The sequence below is a fragment of the Gambusia affinis genome, linkage group LG17, assembly GCF_019740435.1.
Source record: "Gambusia affinis linkage group LG17, SWU_Gaff_1.0, whole genome shotgun sequence".
NCBI lineage: Eukaryota > Metazoa > Chordata > Actinopteri > Cyprinodontiformes > Poeciliidae > Gambusia > Gambusia affinis.
In genome coordinates, this window is record NC_057884.1 from 8,105,468 (window position 1) to 8,132,901 (window position 27,434).

The window sequence follows — 27,434 nt, forward strand, 5'->3', positions numbered from 1 at the left end:
CACTTTATTGCCTGTCGTGTTTCCTTGCTGAAATTAGCCTTTGTTTCTCCCTGAATACCAGGATAATTACAACATCCGCTTTTGTTGGTTCAAGAGCTACCAGTGAACACAGAGGCGCTGTCAGCGTCTTAACCTGTTCTACACAAAAAGAATAAACACAAAAAGGGGTAAATTAATGTTTTGTATTGTGTTCATTAGTTGAATTTAACTTTTTAGCAAATAACAGAAGATATTGAAAGGGTTAAGACACACCCTTGCTCTTTATAGGCGAGCTTTATGTGTCCTCCAGATTATGTGTATTATGAGAGCTTTCAGTCTTTCAGAGCAGGAATTATCCATTCCTCCTACAGACTAGGTCGATTGTATCGTATCGTTTGTGTCGTTAAAAAAAAAAGGGACAAAAAAAGTAAAGGGGAAAAAAAATCTGTGACCATAAAAGATTTTAGCTGTATGTTAACGTTCAGTAGTCTCAACCACTTGGAAAATAACCAGAAATAGGATTACTGGAATAACATGATGTACAGAAGTGGAAAACTGTGGCTTCAAGTTATACAGCACTGAGACAAAGACTGTCGACAGACGAGAGAGGAAAAAAAAAAAAACCTCTGAAACTCCACACACCACATATTTCTTCAGAGTCAGAATGAATGACTTAGCATTTAAGCATAACTACATCTGTGACGCTTCCCCACTTCTTTCCCAACCCCCCCCCGGCCCCTCACTTGTAATGAAAGTGAGCACAGCAGAGGCCAGAGTCTTACGTAATCGGTGCAGGAATGCTGGAGGTTTGCCTCGAACTTCTGGATCATCTCACTCGCACATAAGAATGGGGCCCCATCCCATTCCCAACCAGTCCATGCAGGGCCAGGCTAAAACAACAACCAACCTGATCATTACAATTATAACACAATGAAAGCTCTCCCTCCCAGGGTATGAACTGTTTTATTACCTAAAAAAATATCCACTGATGAGTCTGCATAGCTAAAGTACGAGTAATAAATTAGTTACAAAACCTTAAGGATAACCTCAGGATACATTTTCACAGATTTCTTTTTTATGTTCTTGCCGGCTGTTGAGACACTTTCATGTTTCAGTCCTTTTAAGGGAGATGGGTTTGACTTAAACAAGAGAAGTTGTAGGTGAGTCCCATTTGATATTTCGACACCTCATCAGTCAGGTTCCGTTTCATTACTGGCGAATGCAATATTCAAACAAGGCTTAACATGACAGTCGGCACACCTACGCAGGAAACAGACTAAGCCACCATAAGTGTACAAAACCACACCAATGATGTTCTGTGTTTAGTGTAAACACGGGAGAGGTTACGGATCAACGTAGAGCTGGATAATATCCCAAAGTGGCCTCGAGTCAATAGATTTCAAGAAATTTCTGTTAAAACCAAAAAAAATCAGCATCAAACTTCATTTGTATTTTAGATACATCAGTAAAGTCTATGGCGCCAAACGTTGTACTTCAAAATCTGTTGAGACATTGTCACATTTTTTAAAGCATAACAATAAAAATACTGACAGGATCTTACTTAAAAAAAAAAACTTAAATAAAATAAAACCTCAGGCGTAATCCAACAGCTTATATTGCACTCCCACTGTCTTTCTACAGGAACCCGTAGTTAACCCTCTCTGACATAGGTCATGAATGGGCGTCCAAAGACTGATCTTTTGACTTCTCTTCACCCCCAACGTCTTTGAAAACTAGGCGAAGGATGCCACTGACATCAGGATCTGCACAGCCATGGAAACACAAGGCACCTGTGCGGCGGTGTAGGCCAGGGAACGGGTGGGCGCTTGCATGGCCAACAGGTAGGCCAGGCTGTGCAACACACGCGCGAGAAAAAACACGAGGAAGTGAAGGCGAGCCACAGTTAGCGAAGGTCCGGTCAGGGAGTAGATGGCCCCCAGGAAGAGGAAAGGGAGGATGTTCTCCAAGTCGTTGAGGTGAGCCCTGAAGGGAAGATGAAAAGATTAAGAATGTGAAGGGCTGTTACTTTCCTGTTTGTCCTTTTCCTTCCTGTTGGGAATTCTTAGAAAGCAGGCAATTACATTAGCAAGCAACAGTGAATATTTCTACTTTGTGTATTCTCAATCTACTTGCATGTTAGAATTGAATTAATTTGCAATGCCTACTATTCTGTTTTCACACCCAATTCCTGTTAGATCACCCCTAACGAACAGCTAGGGTGTCACTGAAACCAAGACAAGCAACACACAAAGGTGTACTCCAACAATGGATTCCTGGGAGAAACCGCTAACCAATCCCAGAGTAACTGGTTTTGCGCACAAAAGATAACTTATAAGCAGGCTTCTTTTTTTTCTTCTTCTTTTTTTCTTTTGACTTGATTGTAACTATAGCTGTGCAGCTGGGGGTTTTCTAATATTCTTTAGACTTTTATATGAGGGTCTGGCAAAAAAAAAAAAAAACTGGAAAAGTATAGAAATATGTTTACTTTTCATGTGTCACAACTTTTGAATCACTAAACCAAATGCCAGACCGGGTTTCACCCATTAATGATCGACTCAAGCAGTCCCTTCGAAGCTCACTCCTTGTTGGTAATTGACTAACCTGAGAAAAGCCTATGAACAAACTTAATTTGAATTTCAAATACGAACATACTCTCTGTGATGGTGAGTAATATATATATTTTTTTTTAAATTCTGACACATCTTTATTCAGCTATAACTTGTCCTTTGAAATGAGTCCATTTTGACCCTGGGCCCACTTAGTACCCATTGAGCCTGTGCAAAAAAAAAAACCAAAAAACAAAAAAAATATAATCTGGGGCCCATTTAGATACTTTGATTTGGACGATACAATCAGTAGCTTCCACATTTTCAAAATGAAATCACACAGTGGGAAGCACAACAACAAAAGAAGCCCAAACTACATGAGACCGAAATCTGAATGCGTTAATTGCGGAGCTCCAGGAATGTAGGACTTCAGCCGGCATCCGCTGGCTGAAGTCCACTGGTTTCCTTCTGGTTTCCTTCTGGTTTTTCTTTTGCAATATAGTGACTCAGCTATAATGTAGAACTATAATCACTCACTTAGTAAAAGTGACATTTCCAAGCCAAGCTGTGACTCAGACTTGGATTTCATTTGTAAGGAATTGGCACTCTCCCCTGTTGCTTGCTTGGGTAAGGATGAGTGTTTTGAAATTTCCCTGAATAAATCGACGTCCGGTTCCTCGTGCAGACACACTAGTGCGTACGTAGGTTTTTAAAAAAGGGCTTACTGGGGTCAGGCAATCTGAGCACTTTCCTGCTTTGTTTCCTCTTGTTCTGCCGTAATCTTCTAAAAACATTTTGGTTAGGAAATCTGCCATTCCATCAGCATGAGGCTTTGCAGGAACATGCCTTGAAACCTCTTGAACAAGAGATCTTTCATCTTGAGTTCAACATAGCTTAATGAGTTGTTTTTGCTTTTTATCAGCAGCAAAAAAAAAACACACATCTGTTTTCCCGTTTTTGCCCCCTCCTTCCTAAGAAATATCTCTTTTCCAACATGTTAGAACAAACAGCTCAGAGTGGGAATGCTCGCACTACAATGTGGAGAAGTACACATCTCAATTTGGATGAGAAAATTCCACCAGAACCAAATGGGAATCAGCACACACACATAACCCCCTGGGTGTTGGTGTCCAGTTCTGACACGCAAATGTCCATGCAAATGCGTCAACACAACTCTACCATTTAAACCTTTTAGAGTACAAATACGCCTTTCCTGTTTGCTTTCGAGTGCAAAACATTTCCTATCAGACGGAAACTTTCTGCGCTCTTACCTCCGGCATCTTTCCACGTAGGGATCCTCTCTGTGAAACTGCAACCCTCCGTGTCTCAGCGCGTCCTCTGGGTTGGCGAAAGCCTTTTATTTTATTTTCAAATCAGGAGAAAAATGCATCAGAGAAAGAGGGAGAGAAAATCAAATTGATTCAAAACTAAACTTTATTTGAAAAAAAAAAAAAATTAAATTCAAATAAAACAACTCGATTCTCTCACCTTTTTCCGCAGCCTCACTTGTCCCGTTATGATCGCGATAGTGTACATTTTGATCACCAGGAGGACGGCGTAGAAAACAAAACAGGAGAAAACCTCGTTTCTTATCATGACTGCTGCTTGATTACTGTCCGCGGATGAAAAAATTTAAATTAAAATCAAAGCGCCAGTCCCGTTGTGCTGCTACTGCTGCCGAAAGTGAGAGTTGTCCCAAAGGGAGGACCTCTTTTTTTAGACGGCTCTGCCTCCACCCACCAGCCAAAGATGACTGGATGATACAAACGGAAATGATTTATTTATGACACAACTGGTAGAATTCAGGCTCTCTTTTTTGCGGAATAAGAATATCAGATCATTTTATCGTCACTTTAAAACTTTCTAAAAATCTTACTTCTGACTAATTCATTACATTTCTGAGATTTAAAACAAAAATAATACAAGTCTCATAAATATTTGCCTCCTTGCGGATTTATTCTGACTTTGCTTTCTGGTCACTGGAGAAAAATAAATGTTTTAGGTTATCTAGCAAGTTACGGAAAAATAAGGTTCCAAATAATGATTACATTTATTAATTGAGAACCATATAAAACATGACTACGCCAGTTGTTGAGAAAAAGCTTAAATTAACCGTGACTAAGCAAATCAAAAGCCACACGAAGGCTCATTAAAGAACATGTGGAGTAAAAACATTCAAACTGATCCTGCCTGACCGCACGAAGAAGGCTAAAATACCTAAAAAAAAAAAGAGAGAGATAGAGAGGGAGGGAGAGAGAGAGAGAAAAAAGATGATTATGAAAGTGTACAAATTATTCTCCTTTATGAATTATCCGGCATATCCCCCATTACTGACATCACCTTCTATTAAGGTCGTTCTCCACAAACTGGCTAAACCAGATCTACTAAAATACCTATATAAGCAACTCAGCACATCCAAGAAACAGTACAAGAAAAGTGGATTTACGTTCTGCTTTAGGAGAAACAATTACAGGAAGAGAAAATAAATGCGACCCAAATTATTTTCTTTTAGATGAGATCTGGTCAAAAGGTCAAAGAAATGCCAATCTTCAATCCAAAACAACCAATTTTCTGCTAAGTTGTCAAAAATAGCCACAAAGTGATTTTTTGATATCATATCAAAAGACACAGTTGAATTTGGGAGAGACAAAAAAAACAAACTTCATAAATAACTTAGGAATTTGTTGTTTTTGTTCATTTTCGAAAGTTTCCCTGAAATCAGTAAGTTGAGAATGTGTCTGCCTCAGCAGCTAGCCAAAACACAAGAGACTTTATCCATTTAATCATTTCTAAATTACACACAGTGAATTATATGTGTGGGAGAACGTGCTCCTTACAAATTCTGACACACGGTCCAAGATCAGGAGTCAACACGTCTTCATTTCTGCACACGGTGAAGATCATATTCCAAATATGACTTCATGCGCGAGGCTGCTGGCAAAATATGGGCTACAAGGTTGGTTGGAAAAGATAGAGATTAAATTTTCCACTGAAGTCATGATTCAAGAGCAGGGGGCTTCCGGTGGCCAAAGCTACTGTTTTCTGCATTCTGACATCATCTGTGTGGAGTTCACTGTGTTATGTAAACAGTCTTGCATGCACATGACTATTACATTTATGCATACTGAAGTTTTATTTCTGATAGTTCAGCTGCACTCTTTTAAGAAAGCGACACCTGCTCTAGCAACCTCAAAACTGAGAACTACAGAGCACTCAACTCTGTCTTCAACACTTGTCAGCTATAACAGTTGAAACATGGAAACAATCAATAGATAAATGACTTAGAATACCAAACCTTTAGAAGATATACGGGTCTTGAGAATTTCAGACTTTCAGCAAAAATCAGCTGTGCAACTGTGGTACACTATGGCTAGTACAGAAACACAAACAAGTTCAGTTTCACTTAGATTTTTGTTTTTCTTCCTTGCAAGTAACATTTTCCTGACAACTTTGCTCTTCACAGTTTAAATACTTCTTTGAGTGCAAAAGAAGTAGATGTGGGACAACCAAGTAAAAACAAAGTAGTCCACAAATGAAGTGAGTAAAATGCAATGAGTCAGGGAATTAGCAATGAACATACCAGAAGTTTATTGCAGAGTTTGTGAAAAAGTATTTTTTGGGGCATGACGTCAGTATGTCTCCTGTATGGAAAAACTATTCACACACAAGGTGTGCTCATGACCTTCCCTCAGTCAGTATGGTGCCTGGCAGCTGTAAGAAAGCCCACATCACCACGTTTCCACCGGTATTGGCATGGTGGTGCAGCGCTGTTCTTCCTCCAAACACGACCTGTGCAACGACACCACAGCGTGTTCAGGTTTGACCTCATTTGACCAGAAAACAGGATATTCTGCCAGGATTTTCCCATCACTTTCAAATATTCTTCTTCAGCACAATTAAGACAATCTTCAAAATTTTGTTTTGTTTCCTTCTCCTCCCCAGTGAAGTGTTCTGCAGTGAGTGTAAGTGGGATATGTGTGTGTGTATATATATATATATATATATATATATATATATATATATATATATATATATATATATATATATATATATATATATATATATATATATATAGATATATATAGATATATATATAGATAGATAGATAGATAGATAGATAGATAGATAGATAGATAGATAGATAGATAGAGAGAGAGAGATCTATATGTATATATAGATCTATATATATATATATATATATATATATATAGATCTATATATATATATATATATATATATATATATATATGTGTGTGTGTGTGTGAAAAAAAGGTTTTGCTGCAGCAAAAATATAACTGTAGCTCTAAATCTTCCGGTGAATGAAGTCCTAATCCAACGATGGACAGCACATTTTTTTTCACCAAACACCTGCAACAAAATCCTCATAAGAATCCTGACAAGCATCTGAAGAATAATTCAAGAAGTTTTCCAAGAGCCAAGGAAAACTCAGTTCTGGAAACAGAAAGTATTGTTTGTTTTCCCATGAAAGTAGCAAATGCACTCAATACTAAAGACATCATTGGTTCTTTAAAGTATAACTTTGTGCAATGCTTGGTGCACGAGACAGCATTTTATCAGCTTGCTGTTAGTGGTATGCACGCAGTACATGTGCATCAATAAGCTTGCTCTTGTCAGATTTGCATTTTTTTAAGAAGTAGATGAGACAGCCAACAAAAAAATAGATACAAAGGGGTTTAAAGTTTGGAAAAACAAAATGTTTTTATTCATGTTTTAATAAAAGATGGCACGTAGAAAATTATGGATTCTCTTCTCAATATCCATTTGTTAGCAGCTCAGCCCTCCTGATAGTTGCTGAGCAGCAATTTGCATCTTTCTGCTAGTATTTTAATGCTTCATCATTCACGATGAGCTCCGGTTCATCAAGGTTGGAGAGGCTACTTGCTCCCTTAACAGATTACATTTGACTCCAAACCGCTAATGTTAATTCATTTGACTAAAGTTAAAGTAAAATATTTGAATTTAATTGATGAAGATGTCGCAAATTAAGAAAAAAAATTAAATAAATAAAAACATCTTCCTTCGTTTTCACTATAAACACACTACATTTCAGATCATGACATTGAACTCCTGGAGGAACCTCAACCATCAGCTCCCTGAAGCTGCCGGTCCAGCGTGAGCGAGCTTGCCGAGCTGCTGTCGTCGCAGCAGTCCTCGGCGTCCGAGAAGGACGACATGTAGTGGAGGCCGGTCACTCGGTGGTAGCCTCCGTTGAGCATCCGGGGGCAGGAGGTGAGGTCCACGGCCCTGCGGCCCGTCCCCCATGCCCTCACAGTCCACATATCGACCAACTGGGAACACACGACGCAGCCCATGGCGTGTGTAAACAGATGATGCAGGTGTACAACTAACACAGGTCACATTACAGAGTCAGCCAGGGTCAGGAAGTGACATGAATGGCAGGAAGGAATATTACAGAGTTGATGGGACTTTTGAGTCACTCATAAGAGACATGTGCATCAGCTATTTAGCTTACGTTTAATTTAAGACAATGTCATCTTAAATCCTAAAATGTAAACAAAATGTATTATTTTGACACATTTATTACATAATATTACAAAATACCCAATTGGTATAAAAAAAAAGGTTTTGACTATAAATATCTTAAGTCTTCACGTTCATGCTTGTTTAGAGTTAAAACACACTTTTAAGATAAATATGTGAAAGGGAAGCTAACTCATTTTACTTGCAGTGCCATAAGTGTTTGTCTCTCTTTTAAAGGCAGGAAATAACCTGCGGAGGAGAAAAATGAAGGTCCACCGCAAAGTTTCAGATAAGCACAGCAGCGTCGACTTGACTTATCTGCTGACAGAAATCAAAACGCTGGCCCTTCACCATCAAACCAAAAGGTCACAGCTTAAACTTGCCTGGTGTCCTCTGTCTCTCACAGCTCCCAAACATGGCCTGCAAATATTTACACAGAACATTTTTGCAGAAAAAAGAGAGAGATAGAAAGAGAAAATAGCTCCAGGAGGTAAAGAGGAACCAAGCACCAGCCGTCCAAGAAAATCGCTTTTCGCTTTAAAAGAAATGAAGCGCTGCTGTTGTGTCGCTCCGTTTCTCTGTTCTCAAAACCACCAGACTTTCAGATCATAATGGAGGCTTCATGTATGAATTGTTTCCTGTCTGGTGTTCGTCAGTCTCCTCTGCTTGATGGAAGAAGCCTGTCAGCAAAGTTAAAACAGATGCCTGAGGAAAAGGAAACAGAAGTCAGGTCAGGAAGCAGCAGCTCTGGACACAGTAGACGGCAAAGTAAGCACAAATGACATAAGACTTTTGTTTCACTGTTCTTTTTGTCAGGATGGAATGATCATGCATTACATTATCTTGCAACATGTGGATTTGGTAGAAAAGGTAAGTGGGTTTTATTGCAGCCTATTTGATGTGTAGTTTGAATGATTGTCAATAGTTTCAAATCTCGTGTTTGAAGTTTAAATGAAGATTTAAGAGGTAGTCTTCCATTTATTTATTTTTTTTCACTTTCTGCAATACACAAACACTACTGGCAGTGAAAAACAATCCAGAGCATGATGCTACCATCACCATGCTCACCAGTTTGTCACCAGTTTTGCTGTAAAATGAGTCCTCCCTGGAAAAACAGCTGCTCATATAATTAGCTGACTAACATTTACCAATATTAATCATTATGATGAGTGTATGTAAACGTCTGACCCGATCTATATACTTAAACCTCTGTTGTACCCTCCTTTTCCCACTCAACATTTTTAAGAAAGCATAACTAACCTACAGAAGTGTGCACAGGCATAAAATAAGGTTTCTTGAACTCTGCAGTTCAAGAAACATGAACTGAATAGCCATGTTTAGAGATTTAAGTAATAAAAACTCTTAGCGCATTGTGAAACTTGGTAGTTAAAACAGTTTTTGACTTGATCAATTTCCTAAAATAAATGCAGTATTGCAGTGGGTAGGGGTGCACCTAAGAAAAGGAAAGGCACTGAATAAAGATGGCATAATAACTCTTGTGTTCATAATCAGAAATATTGAAAATGTGTGCGTGAACTAAGCCAAAATCCTGCTTTTTTTCCTAACATCCAAAAGAAAATGATCCCCATATTAGTCTTATTGTAAAAGTAGCTTAAAGATAACATTCATTTTCAAAACAAATAAAATGCTGTGGCTGTGAGTTTGTTGTTCTTTTCTTCTTATGGAGCAAATATTCCTACGGAGAGACCTCAGTTAATGTCCGACTCTGACAAAAGCAAAGATTCTGTCCCAGGTAGGATCTAAAATCCCCCTGAGGACAAAGAGGACAAAGGTGGGCTGCATCATGCCACACCCATCCTGTCTCAGTGAACGGACGGAGGGAAGTGCCTCCTCTGCTGTCCTGAACTGGCACTGTTTACAATGCTGGACGTGGAATTATTCATGAATATGTCTGCTGAGTCATACATGGAATCCCAGCATTATTGGGATCCATGTCAGTCATTAATTTTTAAATGCTGACAAAGCTATGACTGCATTCTTGGTCAGACACATCAAGACACATGCAAGAGATGTGGTGACATGAAGCTGCAGTGGTGTGTGTGCGTGTGTGTGTGTGTGTGCGTGTGTGTGCATGTATGAACACAGCGCCTAAAAATCAGTTTTCAAAAACTGGATCTTACCTGAAGATGCGCCGATTGTGTCATCAGTGCAGAATCAGCTCTTCAGCCCGGCGTGTTTGCTCTTCAGTCTGTCCCTGTCTGAGCTCGATGCAGCTCGGCATACGCATGGGGCTCGAGATGACATCACAACCCCTCACTTAACGGCTGCTGTGTTTCTAAAATTAACCTGGGCATATTCTGTGCCAGTCAGAATTTTGCAGCAGACAAGTTACTGTATAGATTTTTTCTTTTTTTTTTCATAGGCTAAATTTATAGAGAACCTTTGTTCCAACACAGATTCCTTAAATCTCAAATTCTTCAAAGACACTGGATCAATGTGAGGAGTTAAAAACAGAGAGATTGAAAAACACGACACAGTATGGGACAGTAGAGCTCTCTATGGTTTGAAAAAGAAAACAGATCATGAAAGATTTGAAATCTTGGTTTCAGCAGGTATGAACAGGACAAGGTATTTCATCTCATTTGTTTGATTTCCTTTCCGTTCACCACATGGACATTCGCTTTAGCTTCAAGTAATAATTTAAAACCAAACATGATGTTGTGAGGAAACAAAATTGGAGACAAACTCCTGAAGTTCAAGCATTGTTACAGATGTGATGCCGTTAGCATAACATAAGATGCTACCGGCATAATGCTTCAAATATCAAGCATTCTGTGACTAACAATGGTAGTCAGAAAGTAAGCAGGATTTTACATTTTTGAAGTACAATTTTTGTTACAAGTGTTCATAAGACACTGACCACAAAGTGCTTTTAAACCATGGGTAGTGTGCTAGCCTCTAAGCTGCTGCTTTCAGAAAACATTTCTCCAGATTTCCTCCTTCTGACTGTAGAAATTGCTAAATAAATACATGCCTTATGAACTCATATTGGAGTTTTTGAAGTTGCACCCTCTGATTTTGTCTTGGGTGGTCAGTGTGCTGTGACGCCCGACTCTCCCCTTCGGTTTTGACTACAGGGCAAAAAGTAGCCGAGTCACCACTCACATTAAATGACACATTGATCTTTAAAATGTTTACCCAACAGCAACTTGACAGCACGTGTTTTACATTTAACCCCGTCTGCCTAACAAAAAAAAAAAAAATCCAATCCAAAAGCAGGAAATTTTAATCATTAAACCAGTCACAGTAATTACATCAGTGATACAGACATTTAAACATCCCTTTTGATTGTGGTAGGATCACAATAGCCATTACCACGACTAGGAAACATGACCTCGTGAAATCCTGCTGTGTGCGTGACACCTATGAATACTTTCCAACCACAGTAATGCTTGATTTTTCCAGTAGATTGAAGTCTTACACGCATATACGTGCCGTAACATGAGTGGATGCACTTACAGGGTGGGGTTAATGTAATAACTACCACAACAAATTCCCTAACACTGCATTATAACAAGTTACACCGGCTGGCTGTTTGAACTCTCAGCTGTTCAAGCTACTGGTGTCATTTATCCGTCCTAGCATCTCTACGATACCGCTAAGATTGCACTGCAGTTGTTTTTCATTTGTTTAATTGCACATTCTTCCCCACACCTATAGAAAACATATTGCCACAATATTAACATCTCCTGTACATAAAATCTGGAACTGTATGAAAAGAGAAACTAGTTCAATAAACAAAATAGACAACGTTAGAGACATTCTTATTCTTTGAAAACTGATTCATAATTTAACAACAAAACAGAGACATGGCTTACTGTGAGCTAAAATTTTAAATACACATAGTAAAGTTCTATATTTCATAAGCCACCGGTGAAATGAAAAGCATTTCTATAAAAACCTATTTACCTTTTGGTCATGGTCCCAAGCTCTATTTTTTTTTCTCTAAAGATATTTTGGGCTGCTATCCATGGAAAACATCCGTGAACAAAGGGTCAGAAAACAGGAGAGGAAACACTTTTTGTTGTGGGAAAGCATTTTACAAATAAAATCTTTGTAGAAAGTGAAACTTGCAAATTCAAATAGAACACACCTTCAAACTAAATTTTAAAAACTGGTCGGAATCATAAAATGCACTTAAAAAAATTAAACTAAAAGTGAATAAATCCAATTTTCCTTATTTATTCTAAGTGATCTTTTAGTCTTAATTATTAGGAGTTACATCTGCGCTGCTCACATTCAAATATATCTACAAGCTGTATATGGAAAACATTGTATGTACAATAAATTGATTTTTATGACAGTAAATTATGCTTGTATCTCAATGCCTTGTCTGAAGAGTCAGCTAGGTGAACTCTCTTGTATTAACACGTCTAAATGCCTGCAGAGTATTTATCAGATTGTATCCAAGAAGTCAACCCTGCTACAGAAGTCTGAAGTTTTTTTATTATTATTATTTTGAAGACTGTAACCAAAAAGCAACTCCATTTTGAAACTGCTGCCAAAAGTCTGGAATGTTAGTATGCCTAGCTAAGCAAAGCATGTACTCTTTTTTTTATTTACCGAGTTTGCATACAACTTCTTTTTAAAATAAAATAGGCAAAAGGTTTAAAATTTTATTTAGAGACCTTTAGAACTACTAAAGGTTTGTTACAGGGTGCTAGCTAACTAAAAAAAACTGCTAAGCTAACTGCAGCGTCTTAAAGTAACTAGCATAGCTTAGTCATACTAGCTGTTGTCATTTCTGTTTTACAATATAACCAATTTTTCTTCAGACTTAGGGAATTAACAACAGGCAGCCATTTATCAGCTCTGGGTGATTGCTAAGAATTCAAACATCACACACCACATAAAACTGTACTCTTAAAATTTAAAAAATGGAAGAGTAAATATGAGACATGAGATGTTTCATAGTTGCAATAAAAATAAACAAATCGAGTATAGATGATTGTGTCACAAAATGCTTTGTGAAAACAACACACCAAGTGGAGAGAACTTTACATTTGACCCCAAAATTCCCCCCCCCATTTGTTCAAACCACAATGTTTTCTGTAGTGAATGTGACTCGACTCATTGCACTCTCATGGTTTTGGATAAGCCAAAATGAATCACTGACGCAAAAATGTTTTAGCTAAAAGAATATGACTGTGTATGGAGTATGATGAATAAACACTAACAATGACTCCAGTTGTGTGTGTTTAGCAAGAAATACATATTCTTATGAAAACGAAAGGTGGGGGAGACAGAAACATATGCAACAGTTAGTTGTGCAGGAAAGGTTTTGATAAGATTCAGCACTTGTGGCTTCATGCTCCCGTCCCCTAAATTTTGGGAAACTTTTATGAATGTGTCTTCCCTAACATGTGAACAGCTTAAATTTGTATTTTATGTTTTGTGGCTAAGTTTGTAATAAAATTTGTATTATATTCTAAACATGTATGACTTCATATTTCAAATCTCAAAAGTGATGAGAAACAAATTCTTCCTGGGAGAAAACATCAACATAGTGTGATAGATATGGAATCTTCAAACTCCTGCCAAGCAAGGATAAGAAATTACAGATTAAAAAAAAAAATTCATCAAACGTTTGACAGCAGTAACCCGTTTTATCTAAATGACATTTATCTCTATATTCTGTTTTGCTTAGTATATATGATTATTTTTAACTAAATGCATCTCAAGTAGCATTTGATAAAGTCTGAAGATGTTTACACTGATCTTGTTAAATCACAAATATATTGCACAAGATTCTCTTTACCACGTCAGATACGTATGCATCCCTCCTGCTTATCTACTTTGACTAATGAAATGTTAACATTCACATCTATACATGCCTATGGCTGTTTGCTGACAGAGCTTACACTGACTATATAAAAGCAAGGTCTTCTTGTGAGTATTTCTGAGCATGTAAACGGATCGTTTAAGCAAAACAACTGAGCCTCTCAGTCAGTAATAACTCACAGCTGCATGCAGTTTGAGCCCAGAAGTGATTGTGCACAACCCACACATGCATGTTTTGCAGTTATAAACAAACCTGCTCCGGCCATTCCCATGGCCCCAAAAACACCAACAAAAAAAAAAAAAAAAAAAACAAACAGAAAGGAAAAGGTTTCCATTCCTGAGGGCTAGGCGCACGCTGACGTTGGAGGTGCAGACGTTTCATTCACTTGAGACCTGTCGCTTCTGTCTGCTTGTTGCTATGTAACAAGTAAACAGCTAAACAACGGAAAGCTTGGTAATGCATCTTAATTGCTTCGAGTGTGAAAGAGGAGCCCTCCTCCCAGGTATTGGCAACGTTCACTGCACCGTTCTGGCTTGTGACGCCAGGTGCCGTTCGCCTGCCACGGCCGGGTTAGAAGCAGCACATGACGTCTAGACACTACAGCGGCCACAGAGGCGCCTACGGCTACCGAAAACAGCTGCAGAGGTGTGACACAAACACAGAGCTTCAGAGCTGTCCGATGAATAAAATCGGTGATGTTTAGGTCAGGCTTCGACCCCTTGCAGCTTCAAAATAAGACGTCGCTACATTTACAAAGTGCTCGTAATGCGTCTTTGCCAACGTGCAAATTCCTCAACTTCATGTGAGGGCAGAAGTGGAAAGATATCATCAGACCTGTAAGGAAAAAAAAAATGGGAAAAACAAGTTTGAAAAAACAAAAAAAACAAAAAAAAAACAAAGGGAGTCCAAGCTTAATTTTACACCCTTTGAAAAGTATTGATATCCCTTGAATTTATTTCATTTTTTTTGTCAAGCAACAAACACAAATATCTGTGTATTTTTGGAGGACGTTAGCCCACCAAAAAGGAACGCATAACAGTGAAGTCAAAGCAATGCGATGAATGGTTTACAATTTTTTTCAATCAAAAATAAAATATTGCTTCTATATTCACATTCAGCCTTTTTACAGCCTCTTGGAGTATGTATCTAGCATCAGCTCTGCACATCTACTGATCTTTGCAAAGCAGCTGAAGACCATTCAGATTAGATAAGAGCCTCCCTGAACATAATTTTCTGTTCAGGGACTCATTTTGTTAGGGAACACAACGTAACTGGGGTCATTTTCTAGTGTTACATACTGAGGATAACGTTCAAGCGAAGTTAAACTAGTGCGGCAAGTAGAAATACTTAGAGAATATAGTAGAATTTATAAAGCCGGATTCTCACCTGCGTGACTCTCAAAGCGCTCTCGTCTCTGCTTCAATCTTCCTTTCTCCATGAAGGCTGTCGGGGTCGGCTGGGACCACCGTTTGTCTCACCGCGATCTCAGGACCCCCGCCGTATATCCCCAACAAATACTGCCATGTCTCCTCGGAGATCTGTCCATAATCTGCACCTGAGATGGGGAAGAAAAAAAAAAATCATCTCTGTGTCCTGTTTCAGGCTTTACATCTTAGTTAGCGAAGAAACGTTTACCTTGCTTCAGCTGTATGTGTCCTCCTTTCATAACACCAATTTTACTGTTGTCAATGGGACCAGGTGGCTCTGACGAAACAAGCAATATGCAGTTTTTTTGTTTGTTTGTTTTTTAAGTAAGCAGCATCCATAACTGTACATGTGTATGTGAGTGGTTTGTACCGTTGTCTTTGCCCTTCACAAAGTTCTCCCACTCTCTGAACCACTGCATGCTGATGCACAGGATCACTGACGGAGCCTCCTCAGCCTGGAACTCCTTGTTCAGCTACAGGCAAAACAGAAATTATGGAAAAGTCACCAAATGTAGCAAGTAGGATTAATAATAATTAGGCCTGAAATTAATGATTTCATTAGCTATAGCTATTATTCCGACAACTTAAAAAATAATAGCCACATTTTGCTGGTTTTTCATTTAAGCTTTTTTTAATAAGATATTAGAAATAAATCTATTGGGTTAACCAGTTTGGACAGCACAGTTTTGGCTTAATCCCGACTGAGTCAGCGATTAATTGATTACTAAATTAGTTGATGATTATGTCAATAATCCTTCCGTCACGATTAATCGTTCAGCCCTAACAATAACATAAAAAAAAAGAAAGAAAAAAAAGATGAAGCCGTTCAGAAAAGCAGAGTTAACCTTAATGAAAGTGTCTATTTCGGTTTTCCTGCGCTTGGCCAGAGCTTCGATCTCCACCTGGCAGATGGCGCACATGTACAGGTGGTTGACTGCAGGGCCGCCTCCGAAACTGAACACAGTGACGCAAATACGCAGTGAAAGGTTAGTGGAGAGGTAAGGATGATCACTGATCTCTATCAAACAAAGTTTAATTAATCTAATGTAAAAAAATAAAATAAAATAAAATACATACAATCAGCAAAATCACACACTACAAAAAATAGGTGAAGCTGGATTTAATTTACACTCTACTTTAAGTTTATCAGAGTGTCAAGGAACTTTTGATTACTAATCCTGACTGTTTCGCTATACTACCTCAGAAGGCAGTAAAGGGGCTCCATCTGGATTAGAATTCACTTTAGTCTGAGTCCTTGAGTGAAATTGATTAATAATTATTATTGTTTACCTGTTGTAAAGATATTCCCACACATTCTGAGGAACTATCACTACCAGATCATCAATGTACTGGTACTTATTAGGCGGGATCCCTGCGAAGAGAGGAAACCGTTCAAAAAGGCTGCAGAAAAGGGAAAAAGTAAATCAGAAATTAAAAAAAAAAAAAAAAAAAGAAGTAATTTCCATGCAGTTGTAGAAGAGTCCCATGGCTTCTTTTTATAATGTAATGCATGCAATACTAATTGGGACTTGTTGGACTTCTCAGAACTTCAAGGATGTTTAATGTGCATGTTGTGAATAATTAGTGAGTTCCCTGGAACACTGTGTGCTGTCAGTCCCCAAGCTGAAAGTTTGGTTATCTACTAAAGGCCAGAAAATACTTTTTTTACTGTAGACCACAAATGTTCTTTTTGATTTTGATTTTTACATATTACACAAAAAAATGAAGCGTTTGAGTTGCGCAAGTCCTACATTTTCTATGCATTTTCTTCTTTAAATTGACAAATGTTTTATCAAAGGTTACAAGCTGGCTCTGCTTATGTTTACTTGTTAACTTGGTCAACTGTATCATTTTGGTGTAAAATAATACCATAATATAGTCGATTTTTTATCTCTATTATTAAAAATGTTAATATTATTGCTGGGTAATTTGGGTACATTTAGATTTAAGTGGCTTGCCACCCCACTTCCTGATCATTTTTTAGTCAAGACAGTAAAGCTCTATGATCAATAGCACATAAAATCATTTTTTTATAGTAGTAAAATGGTGCCTCATTATGTGATAAACCTGTAAAGAAGGAGCATTAGCGAGTTGAAGAACCTAAATATTAGAAGTTAATTTAGCGATTTCCTTTTAATAGCAGCACCAAAATAATCTGAAAACTGTTGCTCTGTTCATGTTTTTGGGTAACAGTGCTTGAAAATATTTCATCCATCCATTCATCCATTTTCTTCCGCTTATCCGGGGTCAGGTTGCGGGGGTAGCAGCTTAAGAAGGGAGGCCCAGACTTCCCTCTTTCCAGCCACTTGTTCCAGCTCTTCCGGGGGAATCCCAAGGCGTTCCCAGCCCAGCCGGGTAACAGTCTCTCCAGAGTGTCCAAGACCTTCATAATTTTTGTTGAATTAGCCAAATGAGAGTTGTTCTTTTTTTATCCACTTCCCTAAAAGTTCTCATCTGAAACGTCTAAGTCATCCTCTACAGTCTCGCTTCATGCAATCGTTTCTGCAAGCAGTGCACCAAAACTGTGGAAATCTCTGACCTCCACATGAAACCCTTCTTAAAGAAACCTTTGAGTATACTCTCTTTGCTGTAGGGTACGCCATTCTGACCTCAGAAAGGAGAAAACACAATGGTCACACACCTCCGTGCTGACAAAGAAAGGTGTGGTTGCTGATGGGGCCGGGCTCAGCAAAGGTGTTGAACTTGTTCAGCCATTCTCTGGAGATGTAGAACTGCAGCAGGCTGGGCTCCTTCATGTTGGCCAGAGCCACCACTTTCTGCCTCTCTCGCACCGACTCCTCGCTGCTTTTCCTGCGTTAAGCCAAAAAAAAAACCCAGACAGTTGTTAAAAATGTTGTTTTTAAAAAAAAAAAAAAAAAAAAAAAAAGACAGTTGGTGTAAAATCAACCTTGAACCCACCGATAAAACAGCACATAGGCCTCTGCGTTCTGCACCACCGTCTCATGGACCTCTGTCACATACTGATCATCAAACTCGTACCACTGGCCGTTGATCACATTCTGGCAGTAAGCTATATAATGCCCACCTGCGCCAATTTAAAAAAAAAAAAAAAAAAAAAAAAAAAGAGTATGAGAGGACGCGAGAACACTTTTCAAATCAAAGCGAACCTGGATTTCTCTTATCTAAGGGGAACAAGGCTCTGTCGTACTTCCTGCGGTGCCGTGGTGGCAAATGACTGACAGCAGATCGTAAGTGGTGACTTGAGACGGGCTCTCTTTGGCCAGGAAGGGTTGCATGTCGAGGCCCTCCAGGGGGAAGGACACGTGGCTGCTGATCTTGAACGAATACATGACTTCGTGACGGAAACGTTTCAGGTGAATGCAAAGGATCTACAAGATAAACACAAAACTTACAGGTGAACTTTATGCAACTCAAGACCAAACCGCTTATCAAAAGCAAAAAAATAAATAAATAAGACCCATCACCTCTGGAAGTTTCATCACTTTGCAGTATTTGACACCATTTCGCAATCTGCAGCAAAACAAAACAGAAAAAATAAACAAAGGTAAATGCATTTGAAAGTCTAATGAGGAAGATTCAACTTGAAGCATATACTTACTTTTTACATCTCTCACAGCTGTACATGTTATCTCCTATAAAAAAAATAAAAATACAACAAAACACAGACAAAAATGTCTAACTCACATTTAAACACTATAACACATCAGTGCAGTTAATTTCACTACCTTTGAGCTCATCAGCAGCAAAGAAGGCAGCGAGGCAGTCCTCGAGTGTTACCATGGGACCCCAAAACCAGGTGGGGATGCAGGACACCACGAATCTATTCAAAGGAGTAACACCAAAAAACCTTTTATGGATGGAAACTCGACTAAAAACCAACCTGTTTAGGATTGTATTTGAAACGTAATCAATTACAAATTTATTGATGGAACTTGACTTATTGTCGTGTTTTGATTATTGATTCTATGTTGCATTGTGTTTCTGTGTTTGATTTGATGTAAAGCACTTTGAAATGCCTTGCTACTGAAATGTGCTATACAAATAAAATTTGACTGACTGACTGACTGACTGACTGACTGACTGACTGGAAAAGTATTCAAACCACAGAACTTTTTATGTTTTCTCATGCTAAAAACACTCATTTCTGATAAGTTTTATCGTAGGTTTTATAGTATCAGATGATAGACCAACGTGAAGACACGTGGTTTTGAAATGATTTTACAAAGAAAACTCTGAAAAGGGTAACACTGTCCATTTGCACTCATCCCTTCTAGCTTACTAAGCCTCTACATAGTTTGTGGAATCACTATTTAACGCAATTACAGCTCCTAGCCTTTGGAGCTATTTCTAAAGCTTTGCACATCTCTATTGCTGACATTTTTGCCCGTTTGTCCAGTAAGCTACAACAGACTGCATGGAGAGCAACTGGGAACAGCAATCTTCAAGTCTTGTCACAGACTCTCAATTGGATTTAGGTCAGAACGTTTAAGTTCTAAATCTAAATTTACTCAATGCTCATCGATATTCGTCTTTCGGCCTCATATAAAAGATGATGGAAATGTCTTCCTGCTAGCTTCAACTCCATAATCATTCAACTTTCCTTCCGCTGGAATTCTCCAAACAACTTTGAATTTTAGTACTTTTATATCAAACTTTGTTTTAGTTCAATCAAGCAATCAATTTTAGCTATAAAGCACCCTTCATGTGGGAGGCAGCTCGCTGGAAACACATAATAAAGTGTATTTCTGAACTGGGTTTGAACCATCCGGGGTCACAGTCTGCAGGTGCAAATATCTGAGTTGTGAAGCAAATTGAAACTTCTAGCTGTGCTGGAATCCAGTCGACTTCTACCTAAACACCAAAGCTCACAAATACACTTTAATAATTCTGTCACTTTGCTGTAGATCCACCTGGATTTCCCCGGTGAGGCTCCAGCTGGGCGATTCCCAGAAGCTTCTATTTCTCAATTGCACGTTTACAACAGTGACGTAACGCACATGGCTCTGCAAAGACAGGTTCCCTCTGATGCTACGCCGCCTACTCCTCCCTCTGCCAAACACGTTTCCCTTCATTTTGTAAGAAAAACGCCTCCTCTGCCTCAGGTCACATATCGCTTCAGGATACTGCAGAGCTTTCCGTAAGCCTCCTCTCCTCACTGTATACCTGTAATTATTTTGGGTTACAGGTCAAAACAAAGAAGCACATAGTTGTGGAATAAAAGGCAACGCCTTATCGTTTTTATAAATAAATGCTGTGCGACACTCACTTCTAATTTTACGTCATGTTGCCAGAGCAAAGTGACAAACAAGCTAATAAGTGTTTATCACGCTCAAAAGCACTTTCAGGCCTTATGAACGTCTCTCCCGCTGTCAGCGCCCACAGTGGGTTATCAAATCTTGAAAGCTTTTTCCATTTTCACTCCACATCTTCTCTCAAAGTGTAAAACAATTACCGCTAACTGCAGGATCTTGCTATGATGGAACCTGACAGACAGAGGCAGCATAAAGGCACCGTGGGTCGATCTCATTGTGCATATTCCAAAGAAGCTGACTAAGCATCTTTTGGGTTTTGTTTCCTGTGCCGCTGCTTCGGCCTACTGCCAGCTGCGTGCTCTCACAAGCATTTTGCTTACAAAAACCCCATTATCGCATCTTCCTTTGACGCAGCGGCCAGAGCTAATTCCCCTGGAATCTGCAACGGCTGATTTTCGGAAACCTTTTTCCATAGCCAAGTATGGAAATGAGCATGAGGAGTCAAGATGCGACTTGTCTACAGTCTGCAGAAAATACCACCCGCAGGTCAAATTTCTCCAATCTTCACCCAGATAAAGAATCTGAACTAGTCAAAACTAAAATCCTGTGCCTTCACCGACCAAAGCATTTCCATTTTCCCCCTCTCCACCCACCCCGCTTAAATAATGACTCGGTGTGATTTGCTGACCGGCGTATGGAGTCCATGATGTAGGAGATCCAGCCCTGCGAGCCGTAGGTGTCGGGACACACGCCGGTCTTTACCGGCAGGTTCTGGTGGATGGACGAGTGGAGCTTGGCCAGGTCCTCCTTCCCAGGGATGGGGAGCGAGAGGTCCTGGAAGGTCTCTACTGTGGTGGACACCTGGAACCATTCAGACACTGACACATTACACTGCACTCTAAAATAAAAGTGACTTGGCATGTAAGCAATCATTCAAATTCCCACACTTACACGTAACGGCATTAAATCGTAAAGAATCACTTATTCTCAATCCAAGAACTTCTTCTGATTTATAAAAGTAACAACCACAGACTTCTATGCATCTAGCTGGGATTGCATGTGACCTATTAGTACAGCTAATGCCTTGTTGTGAAATAGAGGAAAAGGTGTGTATTTGTGTACATCCCGTCTTTAACCAAACACTCCTGAATAAAATCCAATGCAATCAATTGTCAACCCAGGTCTTCTATGAGGGCCTTGGATTTTTTGCTAGAGAACAGTAGTGAATGAACAGGATTAGATGATCAATCAACACACCAACAGCAAACATCAGGAGTATTTTAAAAAGTAGGAAACCCAGGATAACGATCCAACAGGAAAACAGCTCTAAACATACAGCCAAAGCTACAATGGACGAAACTTAGATCAAAGCATATTCACATGCAGAATTTAATTTCATCCAGTCTGACTGAGATCGAACCATTTTGCAAGAAGAGGCAAAAAAAAATTAACTCCAGATTTGTAAAGCTGCTGGAAACGTAGCACAAAGGAGCCGCGGCTGCAGCAAACGGTGGTTCTACATAGGACTTAGACTGGGGCCTGCACAAAAATCCACCTCTCCCTTTTTAGACTTTACATGTAAAACAAACAAACAAACAAAAACATTTTAATGTGTATTATCTTCCTTCCACTTCAGAATTAATTAATGCACCACTTTGTGTTAGTCTGTCACATAAAATCCCAGTAAAATACATCAAAGCTTCTGCTTGTAATCTGAAAAAATAAAAAACTGGACAAGTTCTAGGAGCATGAATCATCCTGCAAGGCACTGAATGTCACTAACCATTAAACACAGACCTTATTTGAACCATTTTAACTTTTGAACAAATTTGGAACATGTGTGATTAGCCCCCCCTGGTGTTGAAATGCTGCACTTCTCACCCTGTCACAGGTCAGACACTGCACCAGGGAGAGGATGGAGCCGTCGAAGATGTCTGAGATGACGCTGCGATAGTGAGACTGCTTCTTCTTCCTGGAGGTGAGCAGCAGCTGAGCTGCGTAAAGAACCATAGCAGCAACTAATTTAAAGGACAGGCTTCACAGCGAAAGCAACCTGAAACACAGCAGTCCTCAGTACTTTGTGCCAATCAAAAATAAAGACCTAGAAGTAAAAAAAAAAAAAAAAACCCATCTAAACTATTTATGTATTTAGCTGACTAATTGGGCACGAAAAATTTCTGTAGATGCTCAGACATGATTAAATTGCAAACTTTCACCAGTTTAACCCATGTTGTTTTAGTACATGCTGTTGGTTGACAGGTGTCTTAACAGAAAATGGTCCCCAGTTTTCATTTGCTTAATGAATGTAGGATTTCAGGGGTGTTCAAAGTGCGGCCCCGGGAACATTTGTAGCCCCTGAAATGATTCTGTTTTGTCCCTAACTAGTATCAAGAATGGTATAAAAAATGTGGCTACAGACCAAAGTCCTTTTTATGTTTTGGATCTTTAATGATAAAACGCTTTTAGAAAAAAAAGAAAAAAAAAGCTTATTCTTGAGTAGTTATGAAATGAAAACATTTTTGTATTTTTCATTTCATAAATTTTGTGGCCTAACAGTAGTTGAAATTTTCCAGTTATGGCTGCCAGCGCAAAAGGTTTGGACACCATTACTGTGAAATATCCCACCAAATCAAACCCATTAAATGTCGCAACAAAAACGCCCTCAGTTCTAAAATCTCCGAGTTGTTTTCACCTTTCTTGAAGGAGTAGGCCGGTCCTGGTCCTGCAGAGCGCAGCGGGCTGGAGCGTGGCGGACTGGACGACAGCTTGGGATGAAGCTCCTGCAGGGTTCGGACAGGACTGCAGGGGGTGGACTGCGGCTGGGTCATTGATGCTTCGTTGTCTGGCTCTTAAACAGCAACACGGAGGCCAAAAGTAACTATTTATAAATGAATGACTCAACATGAATAATAAAATATTATAATCCTGGCTGCTACCTGAGGCGTTGTTGCTCTGGACTTGCCCTGCTGTAGTTGTCTGGTTGTCCTCGTGGACGTCAGTGTTTGCGATCGGCGCAGGCGGCTCTTCCTCCCCCCTCTCGGGAGCCCCGTCCTCCGCCGCCGTGTCAACGTCTGCGTCCTCGTCCATCTCCTGTGAGCCGCCCCGCAGGGGGGAGCCGGACACCCTCCTCTCCTTCAGCCTCTCCTTCTCCGAGATCACCATCCCCGAACCCACTCCCGCAGACGGGGACCTAAACCCATCGCACTCGTCCTGCAGGAGGAGCTCGCCCTCCCCGAGGCCCCCGCCCTCTCCCCGGTCACTGCTGGAGCCGGAGTCGCAGGACAGGAACTCGTCTTCGGAAGGGGAGCGGTCTCCGTCTCGCCTCTCGTCCCCATCGCTCCCCTCGCCGCTCATGCTGCACTCTGTCAGCGGCTCCTTCAGCTCCTCGTGCAACTGGTCCATCAGACAGCGCAGGAACTCCTGGGTGTCCTGTAGAGACAGGGGAATATTAAAACGATGACTGCGGATTCCTCAGCAGAAGCTGGGTTTCTGCAGAGAAGAAATGTAAAATGGCTCTTTTGTAAAACATTGGAAAAAAAACACATGGACATCCTTTCTCTAGAAATTGCTTCCTTCTGGAAACTATTAAGGATTAAAAAGACCCACAAAAAAACTAATAATGAAACAAATATTGATGAAACACAATTGGAAATAAATGCACTTTGTTAAAAATTAATAATAATAATAATAATAATGACTTTTTGGTCAAATATAAGTAAGATTTCTTGTCTTAGTAAAATAAGTGCAGGCTCAACTCTGGGATTCCAGGGTAAAAAAGCTGGTTCCATTCACTAAGGTTATTTGCTCTGAAAATTGTAATACATAAACTCCTGTAATACAACAATAACAGTCTTTTCTCTGTTCCTTCTAGTTTCAGCTGAAGAGCATCAAAAGAACACAATGCTTTTGTAGCCTAATAGAGTTTTTAAGGCCTTATCTGTCCTAGAAATTCATTTTTTTCTACTGTTTATTCTGAATGAGATAATATCAGTACATCATACTCTCGACATTGCATTTAATTGTCTGTAGGTCGCCTAGCTACACCTCTGTACTGGAGATGTTTCAAGAAACGTTTTATTCAGGACTCTTAGGACAGAAACTGTACAGCATTTAAAGCTGCAGGAAATACATCTGAAAGAAGAAGGTAGAAATTATTTCCTTAAAAAAACAGGTTATTAAAAACTATTCTTTTTGAAAGCCCAAAACTGTTAAATTGCTAACTGAAACTAAAAGATACAACACATATTTTTTAAACTCGATCTTCCTTCTTGGGATTGTTCATTGTAAGTGAACTAGGATAGCTTTTGATAAAAACACATAAATCCAGAGTTTGAGAATCATTTGACTTAACAAAAACCAGCGTTGCAGTACTGCATTGGAATAGAAATCAAAGTTCAATTACTTGCTGCGTGCTCACCTGCTGAGCATAACCTCGAAACATGGGGTTTACCAGTTTGATGCCGTGGGACAAGCTGGTTGGAACAACATAACTGGGCCTAATAGTGCAGAAGGCATGTGAGAAACATTTAAATAAACAAAAACGAATAAGTTTAGAAAGTTGGACGCGGCTTTGTACCGTTTCTTGTGCCAGAGCTCTGAGATGAGTTTCTGGTAGCTCTTACACAGAGCTGGTTTCTTGTCGGTCCGGACCAAGCCGCTGCAGTCCAGGAAAAACTGGGTGAGCGGAGGGCTGGAGAACAAAAAGTATGCAACGTTAAATTCCGGAGGACCGCTTTGACTCAAGAAATACAAAACAAGATTCTAAAGCAACCGAGGCTCATCCCTGATGATTGGGCAAGTGGAAGTAAACCCACCAGTTGGACAGCGCCTGCAGGGCAGCATTCATGTAGCAGGAGTTTCCAATATTCTTCATTCCTGTCAAGCCTAAAGCCAACAAGGGCAAGACCCATGAACTTATTTAACTTAGCTATGAACACACGTGTAAACACGCGCGCACACACACACATTTGTTTGTTTTATCCTTCAATATTTACTTTTACAAGTTTAAAATGAGTAAGTTGATGCAAAGACAATTTTTGCACCTCTCGGCTTAAGCTCGTCCTCCTCTGATTCTGAGCCATCTTCTTCCGCAACAGCAATCGGTACTGCTTTCAGAGGATGACCTGCTGACTGGGCAGCTGCTTCCTGTGGAAAAAAAAATAAATGCATGAGTTTCTTTTTGCATCAAGCGGTAGCAAAGTAATTTCGTATTTTATCCACAATTTGCACCTGCTCTGCTGCTTTGCAGTGGTGGGACGCAGCCGGAAGGGGGACCAGCGCCGGCCTCTGATCCAAAAACACCTCCCGCTCACACACGTAACACCAGATCCTGAAGGTTGTTAGGTTCACTGTCAGGTTGTGCTTTTTAGCCTAAAGAAAAACACCAGAAACAAAATGCTTCAGTGGCTTGTGAAACCATTTAACATTTCACATTTGTACACAATACAAAATTAAATTCTGTATGTTTTTTTGCTGGATTATATGGATTAGACCAATCATAAAGTAGTGCATATTTGGGGCTCGGAAGAAAAAAATATTAAATGCATGTGTGCTACAGACATTAAAACCCCTCTCAGAAATAGATTTTCCATCCGATGTTCTTACCTGTGCATGCAGAGTGCTGTGATCGGCGTAGGACTCGCCACAACCAACGTATGAACAGTCACTCTAAAAAACAAAAACGAATTCTGATTTTATTTTTGTTTTGTTCCACTGCTACACAAAGTACAAAATTACTTATACCTTTCAGCTTCTATGCCAGAAAACAGCAGCACTTTTCAATTACATTAATGCATCACACCATCATTATTTATTTAGCAAACACCTGCCTTCCCAATACAAGATAATGTACAGTAAGTGCAACACTGGCTGCTGTTGGAGCACACATGCGTTATGCAAGGATCACAGCCCCATTTTCATTAAATTACCTGTAGACAGGCCCATAAGTTGGGACCTCCTGCTCCACATGACTGGCAAGTTCCCTGCAAAAAACAGCAACACAGTGGGTTCCAATCAACGAAGTGCAATAACAAAATATTGCAGATCTTATTGTACAAGAGGGTTAAGGGGTGTGTGTTAGTTATGACACAATGATACACACAGTCAATGACTTGCACCAATAAATTAATTTACACTCACCTTGGATTTCTGGAGAAGGTCCTCTTTGGTGACCTCTCCTATTGAGTCCAGGTGAGGACAAACGTCTGGCTCTGCCATTGTACTCATTGTCTCCACTAGGACGTATTCTAACACATACGGCAGTATAAGAAACAAAAAACATATTTTCTAAGAGCTGCAACTCAGCTAACTGGGAACACAGACATCATCACACCAACCCTGCCTCTGATAGCACAAACATATGTAATGTAAATACATTTTTAAAAAAATACATTCTAAGTTGAAACCTAAACGTATGTGCAGGGGCTGACAGCTCAGCAAAGTGACAGGCCCCGGTGTTTACTCACGAAAGAAGAGAAAGATCTTCCTTCTCCGGCGATGACAGCTGTTATTAACGCCTCATAATAACAGAAAAGAAGCAGCTGCCGCTGTCAAGATGGTTATAGCTCATCTCCGCACAAAAAAAAACCCCACCTCGTTTTGAGTGTAGGCAGCTGACGGTGTGCTAGCTAGAAGAGGAGCCGATCGAGCGACGCTGTACCCTGGCCCACCATCCTCCAACTGCCCCCCCTCCCTCACCATCCGCAGAGCCGAGGCACCGCACGGCATGACGCAGGCTGTAGGAGCAAGCAGTCGGGATAGAGCGGGTAAGCCTGAACCCTTTCAACTCCAAAAATGAATGATTTATTAAAATTATTATTATTTACAAGACAAAAGAAAGGAAAAGAAAAGAAAACGACACATAAAAAGATACATAAAATGTATGTTATTATAATTCTTCGTAATATATTTACGGAAGTTATGGGATTTTGTACGTCGCTTAAAT

General features: G+C 39.7%; 2 protein-coding genes across 3 annotated transcripts; both read right to left on the reverse strand.

Annotated features, from left to right (window-relative positions):
* Positions 1–926: 926 nt before the first annotated feature.
* Positions 927–4,242, reverse strand: ptges (prostaglandin E synthase). The gene is made up of 3 exons (XM_044143925.1): positions 4,014–4,242; positions 3,797–3,879; positions 927–1,962 (listed from the first exon to the last, which is right to left on the reverse strand). The coding sequence occupies exons 1-3, from the start codon at positions 4,119–4,121 to the stop codon at positions 1,713–1,715; spliced, it is 441 nt and encodes a 146-aa protein (XP_043999860.1). The 5' UTR covers positions 4,122–4,242; the 3' UTR covers positions 927–1,712.
* Positions 4,243–11,256: 7,014 nt separating this feature from the next.
* Positions 11,257–27,253, reverse strand: usp20 (ubiquitin specific peptidase 20). 2 transcript variants are annotated; one of them, XM_044143928.1, is made up of 25 exons: positions 26,956–27,253; positions 26,630–26,736; positions 26,419–26,472; positions 26,096–26,158; positions 25,721–25,861; positions 25,534–25,636; positions 25,306–25,375; positions 25,068–25,181; positions 24,909–24,987; positions 23,428–23,920; positions 23,184–23,339; positions 22,373–22,485; positions 21,180–21,352; positions 18,965–19,059; positions 18,838–18,871; positions 18,704–18,749; positions 18,427–18,607; positions 18,177–18,303; positions 17,899–18,068; positions 16,548–16,629; positions 16,103–16,211; positions 15,628–15,730; positions 15,466–15,534; positions 15,217–15,385; positions 11,257–14,664 (listed from the first exon to the last, which is right to left on the reverse strand). In XM_044143928.1, the coding sequence occupies exons 2-24, from the start codon at positions 26,714–26,716 to the stop codon at positions 15,228–15,230; spliced, it is 2,820 nt and encodes a 939-aa protein (XP_043999863.1). In that variant the 5' UTR covers positions 26,717–26,736; positions 26,956–27,253; the 3' UTR covers positions 11,257–14,664; positions 15,217–15,227. The 2 variants fall into 2 exon arrangements, with proteins under 2 accessions (XP_043999863.1, XP_043999861.1); XM_044143926.1 differs by having other exon boundaries at positions 24,894–24,987.
* Positions 27,254–27,434: the final 181 nt, after the last annotated feature.

Excerpts from the sequence above, each read along its gene's own strand:
- usp20 (XM_044143926.1), bottom strand. The coding sequence starts at position 26,716 with ATGAGTACAATGGCAGAGCCAGACGTTTGTCCTCACCTGGACTCAATA. Across the intron at positions 26,473-26,629 it reads ACCTTCTCCAGAAATCCAAG|GGAACTTGCCAGTCATGTGG; the intron begins GTGAGTGTAAAT and ends TGTTTTTTGCAG. Across the intron at positions 23,921-24,893 it reads AGCAGGTGAGCACGCAGCAA|GACACCCAGGAGTTCCTGCG; the intron begins GTAATTGAACTT and ends CTGTCTCTACAG.
- ptges (XM_044143925.1), bottom strand. The coding sequence starts at position 4,121 with ATGATAAGAAACGAGGTTTTCTCCTGTTTTGTTTTCTACGCCGTCCTC. Across the intron at positions 3,880-4,013 it reads AAGTGAGGCTGCGGAAAAAG|GCTTTCGCCAACCCAGAGGA; the intron begins GTGAGAGAATCG and ends ATAAAATAAAAG. Across the intron at positions 1,963-3,796 it reads TACGTGGAAAGATGCCGGAG|GGCTCACCTCAACGACTTGG; the intron begins GTAAGAGCGCAG and ends TCTTCCCTTCAG.